Here is a 24,521-nt window from a genome sequence, read left to right on the forward strand (position 1 = left end):
GATAATGATCAGCATGTCTAGTGGCCACTGGATTTGGGAGCCCGCCCCCATATCAGGCCACATTGCGGGTGAAGTCCTCCAACTGTGCTTCTCAGACCCACCTGGAAAGGTCACGGAGGCCTGCGTTTCTGGAAAGCTTCATGTGGCAGGCTCCCTCCCTTTCCATGGGAGAGAACTGGTCACAGAGGACATAGGTCACTTCAGAGAGGAGCAAGGGACGGGGCCTAGGCAGGGTACCGGGCAGTGCTAGGGGCATCCTCCCCAACCCCACCCCATGTCTCCCATCTATGGGAACTCTTCCAAGCCCTTCGGGAAGTCCTGCCCTTGTCCTACCAGAGTACCCCTGGGTTAAAGCACCCCATTATAACTGACCACTGGGCTGCCCCAGGGACACACTGGCCACCACTCTCCAAGATTGACTGGGCACTTTCCTGTATGCCGTGAAGTCCTTGCAGCACTACCTGTTCTACCTATTGGGTAAACTGAGGCACACAGAACCTGGTAGCTCGCCAGGGTCCCCCAGAGCGGGTGGCTCTCTCCAGCACTAACACTCTTGGTGGTGTCCCTGCCTACTGGCCACCTGGTGGTCTGCCCAGAACCAACCCCACACAGCCTCTGAGACCTGAAGGGCCCTGAGCTCTGCCCGTCTGCCAGCCCACAGTGGATTCTGGAACTTGGGCCACCCTGGGCTCAGACCCCAGCCAGTGGCCCTCGGGCAGCCACGGTCTCCTCATCCGTCACCCTGGAGGGTCACCTCTAGGCTGCTGAGGGGCTGAAACGGGGAGAAGTCCTCTGGTCACACCGTCCCCTTCGTCCCCTAGGGAGGCCAAGGGAGGGCAGAGACTGCTGCTCTCCACACTGCACGAAGAGTACGAGTTCGTGTCCCCCAGCTCTGTGGCCATCGCTGAGCTGGTGGCCCTGTTTCTGGAGGGCCTGAAGGAGAGGTCCGTGTTCGCCATGGCCCTGCAGGACAGGAAGGCCACAGGTGCCCACTGGTCGGGGAGGCACAGTGGGGGGCCACTTGGGGACCAGTGAGGAGGTGGCTCACCCATGTCCATGTCACAGCAGCCACCAGGCACAGAGCAAGGCCTGGGGACACAGAGGGAAGAAGGGAGGGCCCCCACCTTCTCTCAGCCTCTGTTTCCTCTTTCACAAATTGAGGAGGTTCAAGGAGGTGGCCTCCGACCCTCCAAGGCTGCTTGGTGTGCAGAAGCACTGGCAAGGCTGACCCTCTCCTGGCGGCTTTGAACACCATCCCACAGCCACCTCATGATCCCATTTTACAGACCCAGAATTAGAAGCTCAGAGAGGGAGGTATGTTGCCCAGGGTCACACAGCTCAGGGAGGTGAGAGTCTAGTTCCTGGCCACAACTTTTCTGTGGCACCCCAGAGAGAGCTGAGCTGTGGCCATGTGAAGGCAGAGGTGGGACAAGGCCCCAGGGCCTCTGCCCAGCCCAGACTGGTCAGCCAGGCATTCATAAGCAATACAGTGGTACACATAGTACAGGGGCTTCAGAACGGGGGGCCCTCTGGGATGCAGAGGAAGGGCGGTACGTAGCAGTGAGAAATATCCCAAATGCGTTACCCTGTTGCTCTTTTTGTTCCTGTGTGTGTGTGTGACCGGCAGATGATGTCACCCTCCTGCCCTTCAAAAAGGGGGACTTGATAATCCTGACCAAGAAGCAGGCCCTGCTCGCCTCTGAGAGCTGGACCCTGGGCCAGAACGACAGGACTGGCAAGACGGGGCTGGTGCCCACCGCCTGCCTCTACACCATCCCAACGCCCAACAAGCCCTCATCCCAGCTGCTGGTGGGTCACATGCTCACCTCTGCTCACCTGGGATGCTGCAGACATGGCTCAGAGATGTCTGCCTGGGGGCCTCGCTCAGTCGCCCACACCCTGACAGAGGACCAGGAGGGCCACTGGGCACCAGGGCAGCTCTGCCAGCCCTTTGCATCCCCAGGGGTGATCATAAAGCTGGCACAATATTTATGCAGAACACAGCCCAGCAGTTGGCACTTAATAGGTGCTCAATACATGGGCACTCCCTCTCTGTCTCCTACCATGGGTGTGTCCTAGGGACAAACTTATCCTTCCCCAGCCTCATTTAAACTGTGACCCCAGGGTACCCAAGTCTTCCTCTGCCCCGAAATCCACCCTATCCCAATCCCTAAGAGGAGCCTCACAGGAAGCCAGGAGCAGGCAGGCATTCTAGCATGCATATATTGAGTGCCAATTGTGTACCTTGTGCTGGCAATAAGGTTGAACTCAACACCCTCAGGGAGACTTCAGACCTTGGAACAAACTGATGGCAAATACACAGGTGCTACCAAGAAGCAGCACTGGTTGTTATGGAAACAGATAACGGAGGGGAGGGGTGTCCTATCTGGAGGGCATCCCTGAGGGAGAGATGTTTGTGCTGAGGCCTGCGGTTGGTGGCGGGTGGACCAGGCAAACAAGGCCAAAGTGAGGGATGTCCCTAAGGAGAGGTACCCTAGAACAGAGCCAGGAAATCTGAGAGAACCCAAGTGGCCACACCCTGAGAGCAGGATGGGCTGGGCTCTACACCAATGGCACTAATCCTCCTATGAGGGCCGTGGCGGGGCGGGGGGGGGGGGGGGGAACCAGGCTCAGAGAGGTTGAGTCACTGTGCTGGGGTCACAAAGCAAGAGAAGCAGAAGGGTAGGCCCAGGTCCAAGAGGCAACCAGGCCAGGAGACGATGATGGGAAGGGCTTCATGGGCAGTGTCTCCTAGATGCCCACAGCCTGTTCCCCCTACAGAGCTTGCTGGCCATGTCACCAGAGAAGCGGAAGCTGGCGGCCCAGGAAAAGCAGCCCTCAGAGCCCCTGCCGGAGGAGCAGCCCAAGGAGAAGCTGCACACCCTGGAGGAGTTCTCCTACGAGTTCTTCAGGTGCCCACCTGCTGGCCTCCCCAGGGCAGGGGGAAGCCATGGCTGGGAGGTTGGATGAGGACAGGGAGGGAGCACTGGGCAGGGCAGGCCTCACGGCAGGCCCTCACTCCAGCCTGCGTCCCTGACAGGACCCCAGAGAAGGAAACGGTCAGCAGAGCCATGATGCCCCTGGCCCGCACCCGGGGCCACCTGTGGGCCTATTCCCTGGAGCCACTGAGGCAGCCCCTGCTCAAGCGCATCCATGACAGAGCTGACCTGCGGGACGCCGCCTGCCAGATCTTCCATGATATCCTTCCCCAGCCACCGGCCTTCACCACATGCCGTGTGCACCTGTGTGTCCCCTCCTAGCCCCATGGGTGGGGCCAGACGTCACCTCACCAAAGGAATGCTTAGAGCTCAGTGTGGGGCCAGGGTTGAGGGTCAGTGTGGGACCAGGGATCAGTGGCTAGCCCTGGTCAGGGGGTCAGCTCAGGGCCACCCCTCAGCACTGTTCTCCTTGACATCTGCACCCATCCTCAAGTACATGGGGGACTACCCCTCCCGGCAGGCCTGGCCCACCCTGGAGCTCACAGATCAGATCTTCTCACTGCCCCTGCAGGACTCAGCCCTGCAGGATGAGGTCTACTGCCAGATCCTGAAGCAGCTGACCCAGAACTCCAACAGGTCTGCCAGGGGTGGCCGGGTGGAAGGCGCTGGCTCCCTCAGCCTTCATCCAGCCTCCTAGGCCCCAGCTCTGCTCTCCTGGTATCCCGAGGGGGGTCAGCACAGGAGGGCACAGTCCCACCTTGTGCCCTGCCCGCTCCACCCTTTCTCTCTGTGACCTGAGCAGGCCACAGCCTCTCTGAACCTCACTGTCCACAAAATGGACACCATGGTACCCCTTTCCATCTCTAGGCTGTGAAAGGTCTACAAAATCAGGCAGTAGCCTTGCTGGTGTCCCCCTGAGTCCTCCCCTTGGCCAGGCCCCCAGACCTCCAGACCCAGGCGGGTCTTACATTTCTGCTACCCCAGCTGCCTGCCTGGCCTGGGACCCAGGAGGGAGCCCTTCCTGCTGATGGCCACCACCATCCCCCCCCCTCCCCAGGTACAGCGAGGAACGTGGCTGGCAGCTCTTGTGGCTCTGCACAGGCCTCTTCCCACCTGGCAAGGCCCTGCTGCCCCATGCCCAGAAGTTCCTAGACACTCGGAGGAAGAAGCTGCTGGCCCCTGACTGCAGCCGCCGCATCCAAAAGGTCCTGAGGTGAGCCGGTCACCTCCAGACCCCCAGAGCATCAACTTTGGGACAGCAAGCCAGGGTGCAGAGGGACCTGGACCAGCCCTCCAGGAGGAGCACAGTCAGCAGGGAGACCCATCAGCAGGATGGACTGAGAATCCTCTCCAAAAGCCGGTGTCAGTCTGGACAGACAGGACGAGGCCCCAAGACAGTGGAAAGGAGACAGAGGATGAGGCCCCTAAAGGTCACAGTGAGGTCTGGGCAGTCAGAAAGGACTGTCATAGCTATCTTATCTGTAGCTCACCTGCTCCACCACTGCCCACCAGGACACAGGGACACTGGCCAAGGTGACCTAGATGTTCCCACCCAGCCCAGGGTAGCTAAAATCAGGGACCCCTCCCTTCTTTCCACCGTCAGAAGTCCTTCCTAGGTTGTCCTGAGCCTCCTGCATACCACCTGCCTCCACTTGGCTTGGCCTCCTGTGGCCATAGAGTGGGGGGAGTTGACTGGCCACATGTCAATGACAGCTGCTGTCATGAAGGGAGGTGGGCACTCTCAGAGAGACCCTGATGAGCATCCTCAGCCCCTGCCTGATGCACTTTTGAATGAGAATAAGGACACATCTGGCTTTGCCCGCATTGCTTCCCCCAGGAGCTCCTGGCACAGGCTCCTCTTTCTTCATGTATGTCCATCTGGGAGGTGACCTATTTCCATCATGGCTTCCTCTGAGCTCACCTAGCAGATGCAGCCCCTTGGGATGAGGAACCCACCACACCCCCTGAACCCCCATAGAAGTCACCACAGGGGCTGTTTCTGGAGCCTGGCTTAGGGTCCAAGTGGAGGCTGGTGGCTGGGGCAAGGGCAAGGTGGGCCCAGGGACAGTATCTGCAGCATGCACTGTCTCTCTCAGGACAGGACCTCGGAAGCAGCCCCCGCATCAGGTGGAGGTGGAGGCCGCAGAGCAGAATGTCTCCCGACTATGCCACAAGATCTACTTCCCCAATGACACCAACGAGGTTAGTACCCCACCCTGGTACCACAAGCCTCAGGCTTCAGGAGACTGTGGGGCATCCGCGCCACTGTGCAGGCTCCTTGGCCACCCAAGCTGAGCCTTGTCCAGTCCGAAGCAGATGGTTTCACCTTCACCCTCCCACACCGTCCACCTGGGTTGCAGGCCCCGCCTGGGTGTGGAACACAGGGGTGCAGATTCCCAGAGGACAGATACAGAGGGCAGGGGGTCATGGGGGAGGCTGCTTGTGCAATTGGAAGTAGGGACTGTCCAAAATAGTAAGTTGGGGACACCAGGTCAAGAACACAGAAAATTGGTGACCAGAAGTGTGGGCAGCAAGTTTGAGGCCCAGGGCTTAGGGTCGGTCCCTGGGGCAATGGTGAGCAGGTGCCAGCTTTGGATGTGCCTCGTGGACAGAGCCTGCCATGGCGGCTCAGGAGAATGGAGGGCACTGGGAGTCCATCAGGACCCAGCTGTGACAAAGAGACCCTTGGCAAGAGGCAGCAAAGGGAGGCGGGCCCAGGGGACTGAGCAACCAAGGCAGATGGTACCATCTTCACATCCTGTTGGCAAGTTGGTCTCTCTGGCCTTGGGGACAGCTGAGTCCCTAGAATGGAAACTTCTCATGGTCTGACTGCAGGACTCTCACAGCAAGTTCAAAGTCTGGGCCCCCTGGGTCCCCAGACAGTGAGTGCTGTGACTAAGCAATGTGACCCTCCAGATCACATTGGGAGGGAGGCCTGCCCTTCTCAGCCCAGAGCACGCCCAGCCTGAGTTTCATGAAGGACCAAAAGCACCAGCCATGAAGGGCGCTCCCAGGCTGTGCCTTGCCCTGAGACAGCTGCGTGGGGAGGCTTCCCGTGGGCCTGGGGCCCTTACCTGCCATCTCTCTGCCCAGATGCTGGAGGTGGGCGCCAACACTCGGGTGCGAGACGTGTGTGAGAGCATCGCCACCAGGTTACAGCTGGCCTCCTGGGAAGGCTGCAGCCTCTTCATCAAGATCTCAGACAAGGTGTGCTGGCCTGGCAGGCCAAGGGAGGGCAGGCAGGGGTCCTATGGGGCCCGGTGGACTTCAGCCTCTTGGCATGGCTGTGCTGGGCCAGGCCCATTACTGCACAGCTGGGCTGTTAGGATGAAAGAAGGTGGGTCTTGGGGCTAAAGCCCTGGCCTCACACACCCCTGGCCTGGGTGACTCCAACCCCAACAGTGTACCCAGCTTACCAGGCCTAAGTAGATGGCCACTGGACCCCAGTCCCACAGGGTCTCCCTGGAAGCCACACTACCTTCCTGCCATCTGTCCCTGCCCAACCCCAGGTCATCAGCCAGAAAGAAGGAGACTTCTTTTTCGACTCCTTGAGGCATATGTCTGACTGGGTAAAGAAGAACAAGCCCCAGAAAGAAGGTTAGGGGGTCTCAGGGGCAGGGGGACTGGCTGGGATGGAGGGGAGAACGTGGGGTTATCTGCCTTTCCAGCACTGCTGCATGGCCCTGGGGTCATTCCTTCATTCACTCGTTGTCCTATATGCCCCTGGACACAGAGATGGCGTAGTGGACAGGCCCCAACCCCAAGGGGAGGTCCAGGAACATTCCTGGAGGAGGTGGCCCCCACACTACTCTTGAAAGATGAGGAAGAGTTGGAGGCCAGGGAGGAAAAATTGTGAGACTTTCCAAAGGAGGTGGCAGCAGGAGCAAAGTGGGGCGGGGAGGAGGTGTGCTGAGGCAGGGAACAGGGGTGCCTGGCCCTGTTTGGGCCATGGGAGTGGGCTGTGGAACCTGCTGGAACAATCTTGGTGCCCACTACTGCCCCTCGTCCAGGGGCCCCCGTGACACTCCCCTACCAGGTGTACTTCATGCGGAAATTGTGGATCAACGTGGCCCCAGGGAAGGACGTGAATGCAGACACCATACTCCACTACCATCAGGTACCTGGCAGGCTTCCCCGACCCAACCCCTGCCCACCTGTGGCCATTGGCTCCACTCCCATTCCATCCCACATCCTCCCTGAGAGTCTGGGAGGCTGAGGCCAGGGCAGGGCTGCCTTGCCCCAGGGCACCAGCCAGTGTCCCATGAAGTGGGCAGGTCCAGCCCATGAGGACTCTGGAGCCAGGAACAGAGCACAGCAGCATCTGGGAACGGTAACTGCACTGTTACCTGCAGCGGGATTGGAGGGGGTGAGGAGAGAAGGTCCCAGAGCTTGTGGAGTACTGGCCGGTGCCCTGACGGACCAACTCTATGTGGGTAGAGCACCGTGGCCACCACGGCAGGATGTCAGGGAGCTGTGTCCTGGCTCAAGGGTCACTCCCATGTTCCAAAACTACCAAGGGCCTCAGCTTTGACCTGCTCAGTCTCTCCCAGATGGGGGCAGGCTAACACCCCAGCACCCCCACCTGCTCATGAAGGTGGGAGATAAGCCAGCAGCCTGAGGCCCAGCATGTCCACTACTCAGGAGCTGCCCAAGTACCTGCGTGGGTTCCACAAGTGTTCCCGGGAAGACGCTGTCCACCTGGCGGGCCTCATTTACAAGGCCCGGTTTGATAATGACCGGTCCCAGCTGGCTAGTATACCCAAGATCCTGAGGGAACTGGTGCCCGAGAACCTCACTCGCCTGATGTCCTCCGAGGAGTGGAAAAAGGTGCTTGTTGGGTTGTGGAGGGGATCCTCAGGCTGCCAGCCCTACCAGGGACCCCACCTGGGTGTCCGGTTCTGCCCCCCCATGCAGTGGGCACACTGCTGGGCATGGGAGGGGGGCTGATCACCATGCCTATCCCAACCCCCCATCCACAGAGCTGCTCCACCTTCCACCTAGACTGGCCCTCAGGCAGATGGGCGCCACTCTGGCCAGGGCCTCAGAGGCCTCTGGGGCATCTAGGTCCAGAAGGAAAAATCCCCTCTGGCCAGGACAGCCCCACTCAGGCCCTGACTGGCCCTGTCTTCCCCCAGAGCCTCCTTGTGGAATGTGATAAGCACAAAGACAAGACCGTGCAGGAGGCCAAGGTGGCCTTCCTGAAGTGGATCTGCCGGTGGCCCACCTTTGGGTCCGCCTTCTTTGAGGTGAAGGTGAGCCTCGCCCCACACAAGCCTCGCTCAGTCTGACCCCAAGCACCCATCAGGTGGGGTTGACTGCCAGGTATGACAGGTATGCCTGTGCCCCAGGTGAGCACGTAGAAAGTGGACACCTGGCCTCTGGGTTGGGCTGTGACCATCGTGCCTCTCCCTCTCCAGCAAACCTCAGAGCCGTCCTATCCAGACATTGTCCTCATCGCCATCAACCGACACGGGGTCCTGCTCATCCACCCCAAGACCAAGGTAGAACAGCAGGTCCTGGGGCAGGGCTGGGGGTCACCAGGGTCCCAGGACCCCTGTGCAGGTGGGGCTGCAGTCACCAGTCTGGTGTGCCATGCCTGCCCTCCCGTCCCCCAATACACACACATGCACGCACGCACACTCAGGTATGCACAACCCACGGGCTGTGGTCCCTGCCCACCTGCCTCTCTGCCCACAGGACCTGCTCACCACCTACCCCTTCACTAAGATCTCCAGCTGGAGCAGTGGTAGCACCTACTTCCACATGGCACTGGGGAGCCTGGGCCGGGGGACGCGCTTGCTGTGTGAGACCTCTCTGGTGAGCCCAGGCCCTGTCGCCCACCCAGATCTACAGCACCCGCGGGCACCAAGGACTGGTCTTCCCGTCCTCACCTCATGAGGGATCAGGTGTTCAGGGCTATGCTGGGCCAACAGAGGCCCGCAGGGAGATGAGGTGCATCCTGAGGGCCAGCAGTCGGCAGCCACTGCAGCAAGACCTCATAGCAGGGATCCGTGCCGTCGGGCCCACTGGGGGAGGCATGGAGGGAAATCAGGCCCAACAGGACAGAGGGGACCCCAACAGCTGGGCCCTCCTTCCCCACTGTGTGGCTGCAGCAGAAATGCTGGATGCCACCAGGTCCCCGCATCCAAGACCCCAGCTGCCCTCCCCGTGCCCACAGCCTCTGACCCAAACCTGTCCCCATTCAGGGCTACAAGATGGACGACCTGCTGACATCCTACGTGGAACAGCTCCTGAGAGCTGTGAACAAACAAAGAGGCCCCCGGGCCCCATCCCTGGCCAGCACTTAACAGCCACCTGCCCAATTTAGGATCCCTCAGGGTATAAACTCAGGGCCTGCCCCCTGCACACACCCCACTTCCCTCAGGTGCCTGTCTCCTGAGTGCTGACCATGGAGGCCAGAGGTTGTCTCTGGCTCCAGACTCATGCAAGATGACCGAGAGAACCCCTCCCCCTGAACATTTAATAAAACTTCATGGATCAGTGGAAGCGTGTCATTGAGGTAACAGGCCGAGTAACAGGTGGACAGCAGGCTTGGGAGGCACTGACCCCCCCCCCCACAGCGTCTCTTCCAGTAAAAGCAAAGAGCATTGCAACTTCTCCAGGAAACCCGGTGACAGCTGCATTCCCCAGGAATGACCTCATGTGCACTTTCTCCTTCTTCCCTCCTTCTCCCTCCTGCTGGCCCTTCCTTCCTGTCCTCAGACTGGACACAGGGTATTCTCACTGAGATTCCTCCTTCCAGGACCCCCTGCGCTTTCCTCCTCCCCCACGGTAAGACACAGGGACATGTGCACTGTTTCCAGGGGGGCTGGGGTGGAGGCCATGGGAGGCTGGGGTGGAGGCCATGTGGGGCCAGCATTCTCTTGGGTAGCTGACTTTGTGATAAGGCCAGGCTGTGCCCAGGCATTGGGTAGAGCTGGATACAAGGCTTGGAGGCCTCTGTCACCCCCCCACACCTATCTCAGAGACCCCTCAGCTCAGCCTCCATCGACCACCTGACACCCTGACCATAACCACTGTGACCTGCCTGACGGTTCCTGGCTGGCCTTCTGGCTGTCGGCTTGGCCTGAGACAGGGCTGGGTCCCCCCTGACCTCTTCTGCCTGCCTGTCTGGTGTTTAGTAACCCCAGCAGCAGGGGGTCCACATGAGCGGAGACCCCACTCCCCCCACCCCTGACACCACAAACCACACAGGCCACGGTGGGCACGTGAATAAGCCTTCATTGTGCAAAGGTGAGCCCCACGGCCAGGTCTAGGCTGGCCACGGAGGATGGGTCCGCCCTGGAAGTGGGAGAGAGCCGCCCCTCACTCCACCACCTCCTGGCCCCCAGGCCATGCCCAGAGGCTCAGCGTAGATCCTGGGTTTGAGGAGAGGGGAACCACAGCTTGAGGAGGGCAGCCGAGACAAGATGTCAGAGAGGGTCCTGGAGTCAGGGAGGGGCTGGGGCCACGTCCCTCCAGCCGGTTTGTGGGTGGGCACGGCCCAGGATGATCAGAGGGACCCTACGTGATTGAGTGACTGTGAGATTGAAGAGTGGTGTCCCCAGCCCCAGAAGCTTCCTCCTGCCTGGGCCTGATGGCCGTGGGTGCTCCACGTGCCACTTGGGATGAGGCTCTATAGCAGAGTGAGTGCCAAGAAGACCCCTGCAGAGCAGGACAGGTCAGGGGCACAGGTGGAAGCGGCTGTCAGGTGCGGATCAGGCCTCCACACAGAAGAGGAAGGAGAGGGATGGCCAAGGGGGGAGGTGCTGGAGCACACAGACCCAGACCAGATGGGAGGGAGGCCCAGGGGACCGGGCTGAGAGAAGGAAAGAGTGGAGAAGTGGAGGGCGGCCAGGAGAATGGGGCCAGGCAACTGGGGAGCCTTTAGGCAGAGTTGACATCCACCGACTTGGGCTGGGCCTTGCGGGAGGTCAGATCTGAGAGCTTCTTCAGACGCTTCTTCAGCTCCAGCGGGAACTTCTCGTAGCATTTCTTACACACGGGCTTCATGTCGAACTCCACAAACTTGTTCCTGGGGATGAAGCCAGCAGTTCATGCCCCACTGACTCTGAACCCAGATAATGAGCCAGAGGCAGCAAGGGCCTGCTTCTGGCCACAGGGCACATGGGGATAAGGAGATGGGCCTGGGGCCTCCTTCCCTCCTGGAGGCTTCTCAGATTCGGACCCTCCAGAACCCTCTATGGCTCCCTACTTCCCATGGAAGCCTGGGCTCCAAATCACTGGACTCCTCACAGTCCCATCCAGGCTTCCCTGACATATTTGCCTTTCATATGCTGTCCCCTGAGCTAGAATGTCCTCCCCTGCCAAGAGTTCAGAGTCTTTGTGGATGTGTTACCCCCTCCCTCACCATACCCTGGAGTCCTGGGACCTGTCCCCATCTGCCTGGGCTGCCCCTGGCATCCTCGGGGCCTGACCACCACAGTGTGAGGGAAGACTGGATGAGAAAAGGAAAGGACCTACAGAGAGCCCCCACCACACGCCCCTGCAGGGGGAGGCAGTAGGTTGACTCACTTCAGGGTGAGCTTGCTGTGGCAGGTGGAGCAGGAGAAGCAGTTCACACACCAGGCCTTGTTGAGGGCAGACACCACTGTGAGGGCAGAAGGGGGCTTAGCAGGTCAGCTGCAGGCCCAGCTGTGCAAAGCCAGAGCCAGCTGGGCCAGCAGCTGCAGAACCCACTGCCTGGAGGGAGAGCGGGGTAGGGGTGGGAGGGACTCAGGGACAGAGGGGCCTCACCATCACCCTCGATCACATGGCTGCAGTTGTAGCAGACATCCCCAAAAAGCTGTGGACAGAGCAGGGTATCAGTGCGGGCTGCAGACCCCAGCCTGAGGCCCCCCAACACGGCCACTCTCAGGCATCCCCTGAAGCCTTCCCACCAGGCACAGCCTCAGGCTTGGGGTGGGGGCACAGGGCCCACTACATCCATCCCTGGGAAAGAACAAGGTTAAGGCATTGCCCCCCAAGAGTGCTGTCGCTCCTGCTGGTGACCAGGAGGGCTATGGGCTGCCCCCACCTATTCACCAGAGCAGTAGTTAAGGAAGAGGAGGCTGGCTGTCACCCCATGTGCCTGGTACCACACACTGTTATCTGGCTGGGTCCTCACAACAGGTACCGGCCACAGACACACAGTTTTTAAATAAGTACATTGAGCAGAGAAAGCTGCTCATGTCTCAAGTCTAAGCTGGGATTCAGGCCTGGCCTCAGCCCCTCCACGGGCTCTCAGGGCACTGCCCACAGCCTTTCCTGCTCACATAACAGTCCCAGCCCACCTCCCTCAGGCCCCTGAGACCCATAGCCATCTACCCAGATGCCCTGCGACCCCCAGCCATCCACCTGGACCCCTTACAACCCCCAGCCGTCCACCTGGACCCCTTGCAACCCCCAGCCATCCACCCAGACCCCCTGCGACCCTCAGCCGTCCACCCAGATCCCCTGCGACCCCCAGCCGTCCACCCAGACCCCCTGCGACCCCCAGTTGTCCACCCAGACCCGCGTGCTGCAGGCTTGCCCTGCAGCCCTACCTGATTGTAGTGGGTCTCGCAGTAGGCCAGGCCCTTCTTCTCATAGTGCCGATGGCCCAGGAATGGCTTCTCACACTTGGCACAGACAAAGTGCTGGGAGGAGAGAGGGTGGCTGGGGAGGTGTCAGAGCTAGAGCAGTGACCCCAGGAGGCAGAGGGAAGGGCGACTCCTTGGTCCTCCTTGAACACAGTGACATCCCTCGTCACTGTCCTCTCCCAGCCTGGGGTTCCCCGGAAGCCAGGAGCTGGCAAGGTGCTGCAGTGTGGTGGCCTCTCACGGGTGGGAGCTGCCCCGCTCTCTGCAGGGTGCCTCTGTGGTGTCCTCCAGACACAGGGTCACTGATAGGCAGTTTGTAGCCATTTCATAGGTGAGGATGCACCTCCCCCAGGGGCACAGGCCAGGGCCTGGGTCAGGGCAGCATGGCCCACAGTCTCTCATAGGCCACCCAATACATAGTTTCTGGACACAGAGATGGCCAGGCCACCGGGGAACACAAACGTCCTTTCCAAGTGTGTCTATAAGAACACTAAAGCCCTGGTCCAGGGGCAAGAGCTCCAGGTGACCCCAGTGTGCACATCTGGGCAGCCTACTAGTGCCTCGTCTCCTTGAGACTGCACACGGCTGATTCTGTCCACCATAACCCTTGGGATGCCTCTGGCCAACTCTGGAATCCTCTGAAATGCAGGAGGTGGAAGAGGAAAGGTGGACGTGGCTGCCTGACCAAGACCTGTGGGCTCAGGTCTCCGGCGCCTATGGACAGCTGCGGTCCCTGGCCATGCACAAGAGAGGCAGCTTCCTGAGGGTGGGCCTCTCCGGGAGCCAATGCACAGCATGGGCTGGGATGTGAAGGGGGATGTGAATGGGGGCACCCCTCAACCTGAAGCCTCATGCTACTGCCAGTCTCACCTCCACGTGCCACTGCTTGCCCAGCGCGTTGACCACTCGGCCCTCAATGGGCCGGCGGCAGGCCCCGCAGATGGGGACCCCCATCTTGTCATGGCAAGGTAGGCAGTAGAGCTCACCCTTCAGCTCCCGGGCCTCGGCAGTCAGCTCCTTCCTGGAAGACAGCACAGACTCCTCCAGGCGTCACCCCTGACCTTTGGCAGGGTCACTCCAGCCTCTCTAGCCCAAAGGCACTGTGCCCTGAAAGGCCCCACTCAGGCTGAGCCGAAACTCTCTGATCTTTGGTTTTTTTGGAGACTTCCTGTATGAGCCCCAGACAGGCCCTGGAGCACAGAATTCCCCCACAGGCCTGGCAGAAGGGCCCTTGTGTTCTGCCCCATCAGCCCTTTGAGAGGCAGGTCTGTTCTCAGACCTCCCTCCTCCTCCAAAGCAGACTGGGTGTCTGGGACAGGCACGGAAGGGACCAGAAGAGACTTTGAGGGAATAACTCCTCGTCCCTCTCCCACACCAGCACCAACCTCACTCTCCACCCCTACCTCTCTGCTCCGTCTCAGCCATGGTCTCTGCAGTCCAGGGACCAACCTCCCGCTTTCGCCCCCCAAGTCTCAATTACCCCCTGAACAGAGTCCTGGAGAGAGGAGCTTCCGGCCCCAGCCACTTCCCGGTCCCCATTCTACCTCCTCCCTGCAGCTCTGCACCTCATGGTGTGGACACCCTCTCTGCCCACCTGGTTCACCTCTCCTGCCTCAGCACTGCCCACCACCCCTGCTCTCTGACAGCCACGGCTGTCCACCTGCCCCCACCCCAGGGACAGGACAGGCACCTACCCACAGTGGGTGCAGCTGAAGTGATCTGGGTGGTAGGCATCATTCCTGAACATGAGGGGCTGCTCATCAATGACCAGGTGGCACCGCTGACAGATGTACTTTCCTAGGCCCTTGGCCTTCTCACGGTTGTGGCAAGGCCGGCACAGGTGCCTGTGGGAGGTGAGGGTATTGTTAGGGGCAGGTCAATACCTCCTGCTCCCAGGATGGCCAGGCCACCTGTAGAAGAGAGCCCAGGACCCTGCCTGCAGCCTCAGCCAGAGCCTTGGGGCTTCAATGAGGCTCATCCCAGAAAGCAGGAAAGCAAGCTGCCCAGGGGGGCACAGGTGCACGCTTTAAAAAGAGGGCTCAGGGCGGCACAGGTGCACCCTTTAAAAGAAGTGGCCTCCTGTGCTCAGGAAAAAGACTAGGCATACAGCAGAATGTTCATGTTTTTCTATCTTTGGCTAGTATGTTTCTTCTTTTAAAAGTGGTATGTTTCCACTTTTCCTGAACCTAGGATAGTATATGGAACAGAATAGACATTTAATTGACATTCGATGGAAAATAAGTTTCATGTCTCAAATGTCCTAACAGGAGCTACAGAGAAGGTTAGTTTCAAAACCCCACTATGCCCAGCAGAGTGGCCACGAAGCACAGGACCGCACAACGGGCTCATCCTTTCCTTTGGGGTCCACCAGATAAAAAGGGGTCCTAACGTGTACAGGCACCTTCTGTCTCCAAAGACAAGTGCGGCTGTGTCAGACGGAGGCCCCAAACCCAGGAACTGTCATCACAGAGTCTTTCTTGTGAAGACCTCAGAGTCATTTCTGATGCTACTCCACAGCTGTGGTCTCAACTGAGTGAGAAATCAACATGGTTTCTGTTTCCCCTCCCTCAAAGGAGGCAAGAATTTAGATTCAGGGTCCTCAGGCAAAGATAGACAAAGAGGGAAATCCAGCGCCCCTTGTTTCTGATCCCCACCTGCCACCCCAATCTAAATGTGCTCCTGATGCAGCCAGACCCTCCTTCCCAGGCCCCCAATCCACGGGGATGCCCCTTCACCCTTCCAACCTCCACACCGCAACCTCAATGTTGGCTCCTTTTACAGGGTGGCAGTTTACATAAGGGATTGATTCTCATTCAAAACCTCCCTGCCAGGTGAGAGTGGGCAGTCAACTCAGTGTCCCCAGCCTGGACCCCCAAGCCTGCTATGTCTGTTTGGATCTGGACTCCATCCAGCAGCTCCCTGCTCTTTACTTGCCCCAGAGTCCGACTTTACCAGGGGGCATGTCCCAGCGAGGTCCTGGGAACCACTTGCTAACATCTGCCGGGCTCCCAGCTGTGCCTTTATCAGGTGCGGGTTGCCCAGCATGGGGCAGTGGCTCAGGATCAGCTTATTGAATATGTGAGAGAACAAGTGATTGCGCAATACAAGAAGGGAAGAACCGTGGGCATCATCTCCCTGTGACTTGGCCAAGCCTGGCCTGGGCCCTTGGCTCTCCCCACCCCACAGTGGGCAGCAGAGGTGGCCTGTAGCAGCAGCCTTCATCAACATGATCCAGGGATCCCACCCTCACCCAGACACCTACACCCCAGCCCCCACCCACACCACCTCCACATCTGGCCTAGGGCTGATCCGCCCCACCCAGCCACCGACTGTGACCAGCCAACCCCGGGCCTCTATCACAGTCAGTCTCTATTCCCCATAGTCCCACTCCCAATTTTGGAGATTACTCCTCAGCATGAGGACAACATTCAACCCATATAGAATAACTCTATTTCAAAGCTATAGAAATTTGCTCAGCTTCCCAAATTCTACTGCAATGGTCAACGCCCTTCAAGCCTCCATCAGGAGTCACCTCGATAATGAAAAGTCTGTTGGTGTGTGTCGGGGGGTGGCTCAGTGGAAGAGCACTTGCCTAGCATGTACAAGGCACTGGGTTCAATCCCTAGCGTTAAGGAAATGGAAGGGCAGGTCAGGGGGAACCCAGAAACGCCCACATTTCTTTTTTCCTTTTCTTTCTTTGTGTGTGTGTGTGTGTGTGTGTGTGTGTGTGTGTGTGTGTGTGTTACTAGGGATTAAACCCAGGGGCACTTTAACATTGTGCTACATCCCCCAGGCCTTTTAATCTTTTATTTTGGGATAGGGACTGAATAAGTTTCCCAGGCTGGTCTTGAACTTGCAATTCTCCTGCCTCAGCCTCCTGAGTTGCCAAGATGACAGCGTGTTCCACTGCACCCAGCACACCAGCACACACCCACATTTTCATCCAGTGTGAGTCAGTTCTTCCAGAAAGCCCACCCAGGGCACAACAGGAAAGGGACCTCTACCCTGGCTCAGATACCTGCTTACCCACTGGCTCCCAGGCAGGGCAGAGGAGCCCCCTACTCTTGTAGTCACCCTTGCTGGGAAACAGGTTCAGGATACACTCAATCCCAACACCAGATCCAAAGAGGACCTTTGGAATTTTTTTTCCAAGTAGAATTCAAATGGAAACTAAGAATTCTAACATTAAGATACAGCAGCAAAAGAGAACCACAAAGCCACGTGAACAAATGCCTGTAATCCCAGTGGCTTGGGAGGTTGAGGCAGGAGGATCACGAGTTCAAAGCCAGCCTCAGCAACTTAGCAAGGCCCTAAGTAACTCAGTGAGACCCTGTCTCTAAATAAAACACAAAAAAAGGGATATGGATGTAGCTTGGTGGTTAAGCACCCCTGGATTCACTCCCCAGGACTAAAAAAAAAAAAAACACACACATACACAGAACCCACACAGGAAGCATAGCTTCTGGAGTGACACAGGCTTGGGTTTAAACCCTGGCTCTGTCAATTTCTGGCATTTGCCATTGAGTAGGTTACTTCACCTCTCTGAGCCTCAGATTCCTTGCCTACAAAATGGGGCAATAATTCAGATGCACAGGGTTATGCAAAAAGGTAAATTTCAGATAGTGCACGTGGTAGGCACTCCCCAAGTGCCAGCCACATATGGTTTTAAATAAAAACTTAAAAGTCTTTTGAAACCACGATTGCTGATTTGGTTCTCCAGGTCTTTTGCAAAGATGGAGAGAAATGAGCTTGGTTCAGTCTTGGGAGAGGCCATCCTGGCAATACCCAAATTGCTCGGGTCCCAGCCTCGAGCAAAACCATAGAGGAGTCTTAGGAGCCAGCGGTCAGTGGGCCGCAGTGGCTCTCTTGATGGCCCTTCTGTGCTGAGGAAGAATCCACACCGGCGAGAGCTGGGCCTGCCTGGCTGAGCTGCATCCCCACGGGACAGACAGCGCCCCATTATGAGGCGGCCTGCAGCTGTGCCTGATTCTACATAAAGGCCATGATTTATTCCACATGCCCAAACGGAGCCTAATTATACAGGGCAGGACACAAGGACCGTACAGCAAGTGTCCTGAAAGAATCCCCTCTCATTCCGCCCAACAAGACTCCTCAGCCTCCCGCCCTCTGCATTCACGGACACCCCCCTCCCGCCCACCCAGCACAGGCCTGGGAGCGCGGGCCTGTTGCCATGGTGGCTGGCCCCTCCCTGCCCCCCCATTAGTAGGAAACCATCCCCTTCTGAAATGTCCCCTTGTGTCTGTCAGCTTCAATCAGAGCCCCCCACCCAGCCCCAGCCGTCACCCACTCCCAGGCTCCCAAAGCAGTCACACACTCAGCCTCTGTGACGCTCAGTGGCCAAGCTGGGAGGGGGTATACAGGCTGGGGACACTGGAATATTCACGGCCCTGTTGCAGCAGAGGCAGCCGGAGGAGCAGCCCACCCCACAAGGGACCCCTCAGGAATGAAGTAGCCTTTCAGGGCTGGAGGGGCTGCAGGCTCCCTTCCTCTCCTTAAATAGCCAGCCATCCACAGCTGCACAGAGGCCACCGCCGACGCCACCGCCCGCGCCCACAGTTCACCTGCCACCCCAGCTCCTGTCCCTTCCTCCTGGACCAGCTGTGAGAGGTAAGGAGCAGGACGGGGCGGGCAGGCAGGGCGTCCAGTAGTCACCCTGCTGGTGAACATGGGGCATCTCTTGTCCCTGTCTCCTTGATAATGGCTAGGCCAAAGTTGAACTCACAGCGACCTGCAATGCAGTGTTTTTGCCCCTCCATTGGGGGCTTATAAAGGACAGGGGACTTTCCCACAGGCCCATGCCGCAGTGACAGTCAGCCAGCACCCACGGCCACAAGGCTTTCTTAGCACAAGGAAGAGCCAGATTCGGGCCAGGAAGGGACAGGTGACCAATGTACAGAAAACTACCTCTGCCAACCACAGTACTGCCACCCATGGCTTCCTCCTCCAGCCGCATCTGCCCGTATGGCCCCTCCACGGAGGCCCAAGGCCCATCTGACCTGCAGCCATGGGGCCCAGACTGCCCCAGGTCCAGGCCATACTCCACGCTGCTCTTAGTAGCTCATGCTCTGTGACTGTCTGAGCAGAGTGAGCCCAGAGGACCCATAGATCCAGGCTGAGGCTCAAATTTCTAAGGGACAAGGGAGTGAGAGAAATGGAAGGAGAAATCACAGCAAAACAGAAACAACCCAGACAGTCTCGGTCACCAAGAGTGAGTATCCCCAGTCTCCAGCCTAGGTGGCAGGCCAAGGGCAGCATCAACAGGCAAGGCCACCTGGCAGAAGGCAAGGCAGAACTGGATGCCACAGCCCACCCAGCACTCTGGGGTGTGAGCCCTGTAGTCACACACTCGGAGCCCTGAGTGGTTTAATGCTCTGCTGTCGTGTCTTGAAATTCTTACTTTTCAAGCAAGGAATACACATTGTCACTTCACATTGGTCCCCCAAATTAGGTGGCCAGTCCTTCAGCCAGGTCCCAAGAAGGAGACACTGAGCCAGAGACGACTCCAGAATGAGCTCTGAGACAAGCCACACTCCTGGCTCTGGCCACGGAGCCCTCGTGGGTCTCCAGAGGTAGTGTCCTGGGAGCCTTGGGTCTCTCTGATCCAACTTCCAACTCCAGCGCCACTGCCCCCTGCTATGTGACTTCAGGCAAGAAAGCAGACGCCAAGCCCTGTTTTCCCCCTTTGTAAAATGGAGCGCCTGATGCCAACCTCCTAGAACCAGCACACACAAGAGGAAGCAGGCCCTGACCATGGGTAAGGGTGGGGGCCATACCTGTGAGCTGACCTCCTGGAGGAACCAGGTGACAAATGTACTGTAGAGCACAGTCCAGGTCCAACCGACCGCCCAGGGTAGAGGGCAGCCAGCTCAGCCCCTTCCTAGCTCTGGGTTCTGACAGACCAGAGATGAGAAGTCAGGGTCAGCATTGGCCTCCTGAGCCACGTCCAGTCTCCTGCCCCACCCTAGGCTGTAGGCTGCTCTGGCCCCATCATCTACCCTCTCCTGCCCACATCCCCAGCTCCCAGTCCTGGGCAAAAGAAGCAAGGTGTTTGGGACTCCTCTTCTTCTCTCTCTTGGATCTTTTAAGTGGACTAAATCAAGGCAAAGCAGATTTCCCTGTCTGTTGGGGAGGGACGGGGAGCCCTGATGAGGATCTGGGCTTCACTTTGTTAGCAAGGGAGGGCTCTGACCACAGTCCTCAGGCAGCCTCCCAGGCCTCTCTGAGCTGCAGATCTTCCCAGGGAAATCCTAGCCAGTCTCTCTGCCATTAGGCCCTTGACCTCCTGAAAAGATCCCACTTCTTGATGTTGGAACAACCTGGTGGGAAAACACATCCTGCTGGCCTGAGGTCCAAGCACAGGGTCTTCCTCAATCCAGGCCTCCTCCCAGTGGGATGTCCAAAACAGAACTGGTGGGCTGAGTCCACTCGCAGATGCTGGTGGACAGAGTAGGCCTCTGGCTTCCTCCCAGGACATGGCCCTTGCTGCATTCCTGAGGAAGCCCTCCTGAAGGTCGGGTGCTGGGGGAACTGTGGTCAGGGGCTGCAGGGGTACCAGAAGGTCCAAGCAGACAGGTCAGGGAGGGTTCTGGGACTCAAGGAGAGTGGCGTTCACTTGGAAAGACTGAGGCTGAAGGAATTGGCAGGCTTCAAGCACCCAGCTCTCAGAAACAGCCCACCCAGTCAGTGGTAATGAGGGCCACCGTCTGCCCTTCAGATGGCACACCTGAAGGGAGAACAGAAAATACGGGGCCCTTCCCTGCCCTCCAGAGCCTCATGCAGTCGGAGCTCACATCTCCCCAGTACAGTGCTGACTGCACCCTCCCTGCCCTGAGGGAGTAGAACATGGGGTACAATGTGGGGAGGAGCTGCAGATTTCTGGGTCACCCAGAACTGGCCCTGGGCCATTTCGTCAGGGACACAGCTACTCAGGGGGAAAGCTTCAAGCCCCAGTTTTGCTTTGACCTTTTGCTAAAATTCAGAATGCCTTTGATGATTAGTCACCCCCAAATGGGCACAGGGGTTCTCAGCAGTCCTGGTGGTAATGCTCCGCTCAGAGCAGCTATGTTCCTCTCAGGGGTGGGAAGTTCTGAAGTCATCAGAGGTCCTACTTGTGACTTCTGGAGGGCAAAGCTTCGCTAGCCTGGGTTCTCTCTCTGGCCTGTTTGCTTGTTCACTCCATGTTTGTCCCCTGCTCTGCCTCCAGCCAAAGCATGAATGGCCTCGAGGTGGCCTCCCCAAGTCTGACCGACAACTCATCTCTGACCACTGAGCAATGTGGGCAGGAGACGCCCCTGGAGAACATGCTGTTCGCTTGCTTCTACCTCCTGGATTTCATCCTGGCTTTTGTTGGCAATGCCCTGGCCCTGTGGCTTTTCATCCGGGACCACAAGTCAGGCACCCCAGCCAACGTGTTCCTGATGCACCTGGCCGTGGCCGACTTGTCCTGTGTGCTGGTCCTGCCCACCCGCCTCGTCTATCACTTCTCTGGGAACCACTGGCCATTTGGGGAAATCCCCTGCCGACTCACCGGCTTCCTCTTCTACCTCAACATGTACGCCAGCATCTACTTCCTCACCTGCATCAGCGCTGACCGCTTCCTGGCCATCGTGCACCCGGTCAAGTCCCTCAAGCTGCGCAGGCCTCTCTATGCTCACCTGGCCTGTGCCTTCTTGTGGGTGGTGGTGGCCGTGGCCATGGCTCCACTGCTGGTCAGCCCACAGACGGTCCAGACCAACCACACAGTCGTCTGCCTGCAGCTGTACCGAGAGAAAGCCTCCCACCATGCCCTGGCGTCCCTCGCCGTGGCCTTCACCTTCCCGTTTGTCACCACAGTCACCTGCTACCTGCTAATCATCCGCAGCCTGAGAAAGGGCCCCCGCGTGGAGAAGCGCCTCAAGAACAAAGCCGTCCGCATGATCGCCATGGTGCTGGCCATCTTCCTGATCTGCTTCGTGCCCTACCATGTCCACCGCTCCATCTACGTGCTGCATTACCGGGGCGGCGGGACCTCCTGCACGGCCCAGCGGGTCCTGGCCCTGGGAAACCGCATCACTTCCTGTCTCACCAGCCTCAATGGGGCCCTCGACCCCGTCATGTACTTCTTCGTAGCTGAGAAGTTCCGTCATGCCCTGTGCAATTTGCTCTGCGGCAAAAGGCTCACGGGTCCACCCCCCAGCTTTGAAGGGAAAACCAACGAGAGCTCGCTGAGTGCCAGGTCAGAGCTGTGAGCCCGGGGCTCCGTCCCTGGGTGGGCCACAGACTGTTGCAGGAGGAGGGTCCCCTTGGGGTGGGTGACACTGGTCTCAGCAAAGAGAAGGCTGCCCACTCTCCAATCTCCCTGAGCAAACCACCTGTTTCAGCAGGTCCCTACTCGTCCCTCCCAAAGGTCTGAACTTCCAAGTCACCCAGACCGGAGCTGGGTCTTAACCACACAGAACCCCTAAAAAAGAAGAAGAATCAGTGAGGATTGAGAGGCCGTCCCTCTGCAGGGACTGTTGGCTCTGCTTCCTAGTCGCTCCCAGACACCCAGTGAGTTCACCCGTGGAAAGGGGGAGGGGACCCAGAGGAACAACTCCAGAACACTGAGGGTCTTTCTTTCCCCCACTAGACTGCCAGCCTCCCTCCTTACAGAAATGCACAGCAGGGAGGCCATGTAGAAAGGCCCAGAAGGAAGGCTGCAAAGGACTCAGGAGAAGAGGCACCCATGAATCTCAGTGGAGGAGTAGGGACAGTGTCTACCGTACAAGGAGTTCCCTTTGCAGTGCCTTTGCCAGACGAGCCCTTTCTGAATTTTCAGGGGATGGACTATAAATTGTAGTAAATGCCGTAAGTATATTCAGACTGGTTGCCACATGACACCCAGCAAACGTGGTTTGCAGAACACATTCATCCTGATCCCTCCTGTTATAAACTACACAGAGACCTGCCTGTGGTGTGACAATCCCTAGAGCCTCTCAGCAAAAGGAGCGTGGTGTGTATCCTGCTAATCCAGACCTGGCAGAGGCATCCTGAGTCCCATTTCCTCCCGAGGGGACTCAGCCAGCCTCTGCCTGCCCAGTTTTGAGCTGTCTCGCTTGGTAGCCTGCATGGGTCCCCCTAACATGTCCTTTTTTGTACTTGTTTGTACTGGTCATAAACTGAATTGTAGTTTTAAGCTGACGGAGGCTATTGTGTCTGCTCAACGTGATGCCCTTCCCAGAACTTCTCTTCCCTTTCAACCCAAGAATGGCCAAGCAGAGGCTGGGGCAGCTGTGGGGGCTCCCTTGCCAAGGTTCTGGTGGCCCACGCCTTCCACCCATGCCTGCCTGAGCCAGGAGGGTCCAAATGAGGACTTTCATTACTCAGCATCCTGGCTGCCACCCTGTCCCCTGTCATTACCGTTTTTCTACCACATGCTACTTTTCAAAGCACTTTTGGCCTCTTCTCATTTTCCCAACCAGTGAATGGAGCAGTGGCCCTGTGCAAGACTTGGCTCAGGAGGGGACAGGACTCCCTCCAAGCTCACACCTGGCTGGTGACCCCAGTGGTCAACAGCTGTCCTTCAGCTCTTGCACTGTGCCGTCAGTGCCCCACAGCCCCTCACCCAGACAACCTGCAGAGTGCCAAGCACTGTGCCCGCCCTGCAGACACCAAGAATGATGTGAGGCCATCTTTTTCCTCATGAAGCAGCAAATGGACAAGATCACTGCAGGCCACATCAGGAAGGGTCAGGGGAGGTGCTGCAGCAGAAAACTTAGTACCTACATGGGAGAGGGTGTGGCAGTCAGATGGACAGCTAGGGGGTCTCTGGGGCAGTGCTGCCTCTTCTGATGTGGGGACACGGAGAGGCAGACTTGGTCATCAGTGAGTTCAGTGGTTTGCTTTTTGTTTCATACTGGGGATTAAGCCCAGGGGAACTCCACCACTGAGCTACATTCCCAGCCCTTTTTTATTTTAAGACAAGGTCTTGCTGAGTTGTGCAGGCTGACCTCAAACTCACTTTCCTCCTGCCTCAGCATCCCAAGCCACTAGGATTACAAGCGTGAGCCACTGCGTCCAGCTGGAAACTCGGGGTGGGACCCATTGCATTTGGGATGCCTAGTGTGCCCCCCAGGGAACAGCCATGCGGACCACTGAGTACTGGTAGGAAGAGGTCTGGGGTGGTGCCCTTAACTATCCAGACAGGCCATGCAGGGTCTCAGGCCTGTCTTCAAAGGCAGACATGAGGGGCCAAGCACAAAGCCCCAGAGGAGAAGAGAAGAGAATGAGGGAGGGGGAAACCATGAGATATGGGTTCTCACGGGGAGAAGAGGCATTTCCACCTGAAGGAGGGGCGTTGCCGTGAAAGCCACTGGGAGACCTGTTAGTGCCCACGGTGTTCACGGGGAGCACACTAGGGTAGTGGGGGCTCCCGGGTGGAGCAGGCAGGTGCACTGGAAAGGGCTGCAGCTATGCAGGTGTGGGTAGGGGCACCCCAAAATTCGTCTCCAGGGAGGAGGGAGGTAAGGCCATCACTCTACAGAGGGGCGTAGAGGTCAGCAGTTCGGAAAGGCAGGGGTGGGGAGAATCATAAGGCTTCTTGAAGGTGGGAACTACCTGTGTGCTGGTGAATGCATGGTCCTGATTTGGGGGACTTCTCTCCAGCAACTTTCAGTAATGTGAGTCTATATAGTTGGGGGTGCAGATAGCTGGGGTCCGCATGCTGAGGAGGCCCCAGGGGTGTCAGCTCAACTCAAAACTCCTTATCCACCCACCGTCACCTCATGGCTCCTGCTCAAGGGCTATTGTCCTCACTGCCTGCTGGCTGTCCTTGAGGAACAGTGCCAAGCCCAGGGGGGCTCTGCTCTTGCCCCGCATCCCTGTCTCTGCAGCCTCACTCCTCATTATAAACTGGGGGTGTACTGACCACCTTGGAGGTACAAAAGGGAGTCGGTAGCCACATCAGTACAGGCCAGGGAGCCTGGAGGGACCTGGGGCTCAGCCTGTGGCCCCTGTGGCTCCT

The 24,521-nt window shown here is 58.3% G+C and overlaps 3 protein-coding genes across 8 annotated transcripts in view; 2 read left to right on the top strand and 1 right to left on the bottom strand.

The window, feature by feature from the left end:
* MYO7B (myosin VIIB) overlaps positions 1–10,033 on the top strand; it is a gene marked incomplete at its 5' end in the record, with an annotated part of 67,489 nt that extends 57,456 nt beyond the window's left edge. For both annotated transcript variants that reach the window (XM_081261830.1, XM_081261831.1), the window contains 15 exons: positions 822–985; positions 1,628–1,809; positions 2,782–2,912; positions 3,041–3,236; positions 3,433–3,575; positions 3,997–4,152; positions 5,036–5,141; positions 6,033–6,146; positions 6,449–6,536; positions 6,950–7,056; positions 7,581–7,766; positions 8,075–8,191; positions 8,357–8,440; positions 8,637–8,756; positions 9,146–10,033. In XM_081261830.1, the coding sequence (XP_081117956.1) occupies positions 822–985; positions 1,628–1,809; positions 2,782–2,912; positions 3,041–3,236; positions 3,433–3,575; positions 3,997–4,152; positions 5,036–5,141; positions 6,033–6,146; positions 6,449–6,536; positions 6,950–7,056; positions 7,581–7,766; positions 8,075–8,191; positions 8,357–8,440; positions 8,637–8,756; positions 9,146–9,247 (1,996 nt within the window). In that variant the 3' untranslated portion in view covers positions 9,248–10,033. The remainder of the gene's footprint in view (positions 1–821; positions 986–1,627; positions 1,810–2,781; positions 2,913–3,040; positions 3,237–3,432; positions 3,576–3,996; positions 4,153–5,035; positions 5,142–6,032; positions 6,147–6,448; positions 6,537–6,949; positions 7,057–7,580; positions 7,767–8,074; positions 8,192–8,356; positions 8,441–8,636; positions 8,757–9,145) is intronic.
* A 127-nt stretch (positions 10,034–10,160) lies between these two features.
* LIMS2 (LIM zinc finger domain containing 2) overlaps positions 10,161–24,521 on the bottom strand; it is a 37,332-nt gene continuing 22,971 nt past the window's right edge. For 4 of the 5 annotated variants that reach the window (XM_081261835.1, XM_081261833.1, XM_081261832.1 and 1 more), the window contains exons 5-10: positions 14,215–14,364; positions 13,391–13,541; positions 12,485–12,577; positions 11,697–11,745; positions 11,475–11,550; positions 10,161–10,974 (exon numbers count right to left, since the gene is read on the bottom strand). In XM_081261835.1, coding sequence (XP_081117961.1) covers positions 10,827–10,974; positions 11,475–11,550; positions 11,697–11,745; positions 12,485–12,577; positions 13,391–13,541; positions 14,215–14,364 — 667 coding nt within the window. In that variant the 3' untranslated portion in view covers positions 10,161–10,826. Of the gene's footprint in view, positions 10,975–11,474; positions 11,551–11,696; positions 11,746–12,484; positions 12,664–13,390; positions 13,542–14,214; positions 14,365–24,521 lie in introns of all 5 variants that reach the window. The other variant, XR_014018081.1, reaches the window with a different exon arrangement.
* GPR17 (G protein-coupled receptor 17) lies at positions 14,372–24,518 on the top strand. Its single transcript, XM_081261836.1, has 2 exons — positions 14,372–18,148; positions 20,745–24,518. Exon 2 carries the CDS (start codon positions 20,752–20,754, stop codon positions 21,766–21,768), a length of 1,017 nt encoding a protein of 338 aa, XP_081117962.1. The 5' UTR covers positions 14,372–18,148; positions 20,745–20,751; the 3' UTR covers positions 21,769–24,518.

Source organism: Spermophilus citellus (genome assembly GCF_964194105.1).
Source record: "Spermophilus citellus genome assembly, chromosome: 11".
NCBI lineage: Eukaryota > Metazoa > Chordata > Mammalia > Rodentia > Sciuridae > Spermophilus > Spermophilus citellus.

What these genes read in the sequence shown, in the direction of transcription:
- GPR17 (XM_081261836.1), top strand. Translation starts at nt 20,752, where the DNA reads ATGAATGGCCTCGAGGTGGCCTCCCCAAGTCTGACCGACAACTCATCT.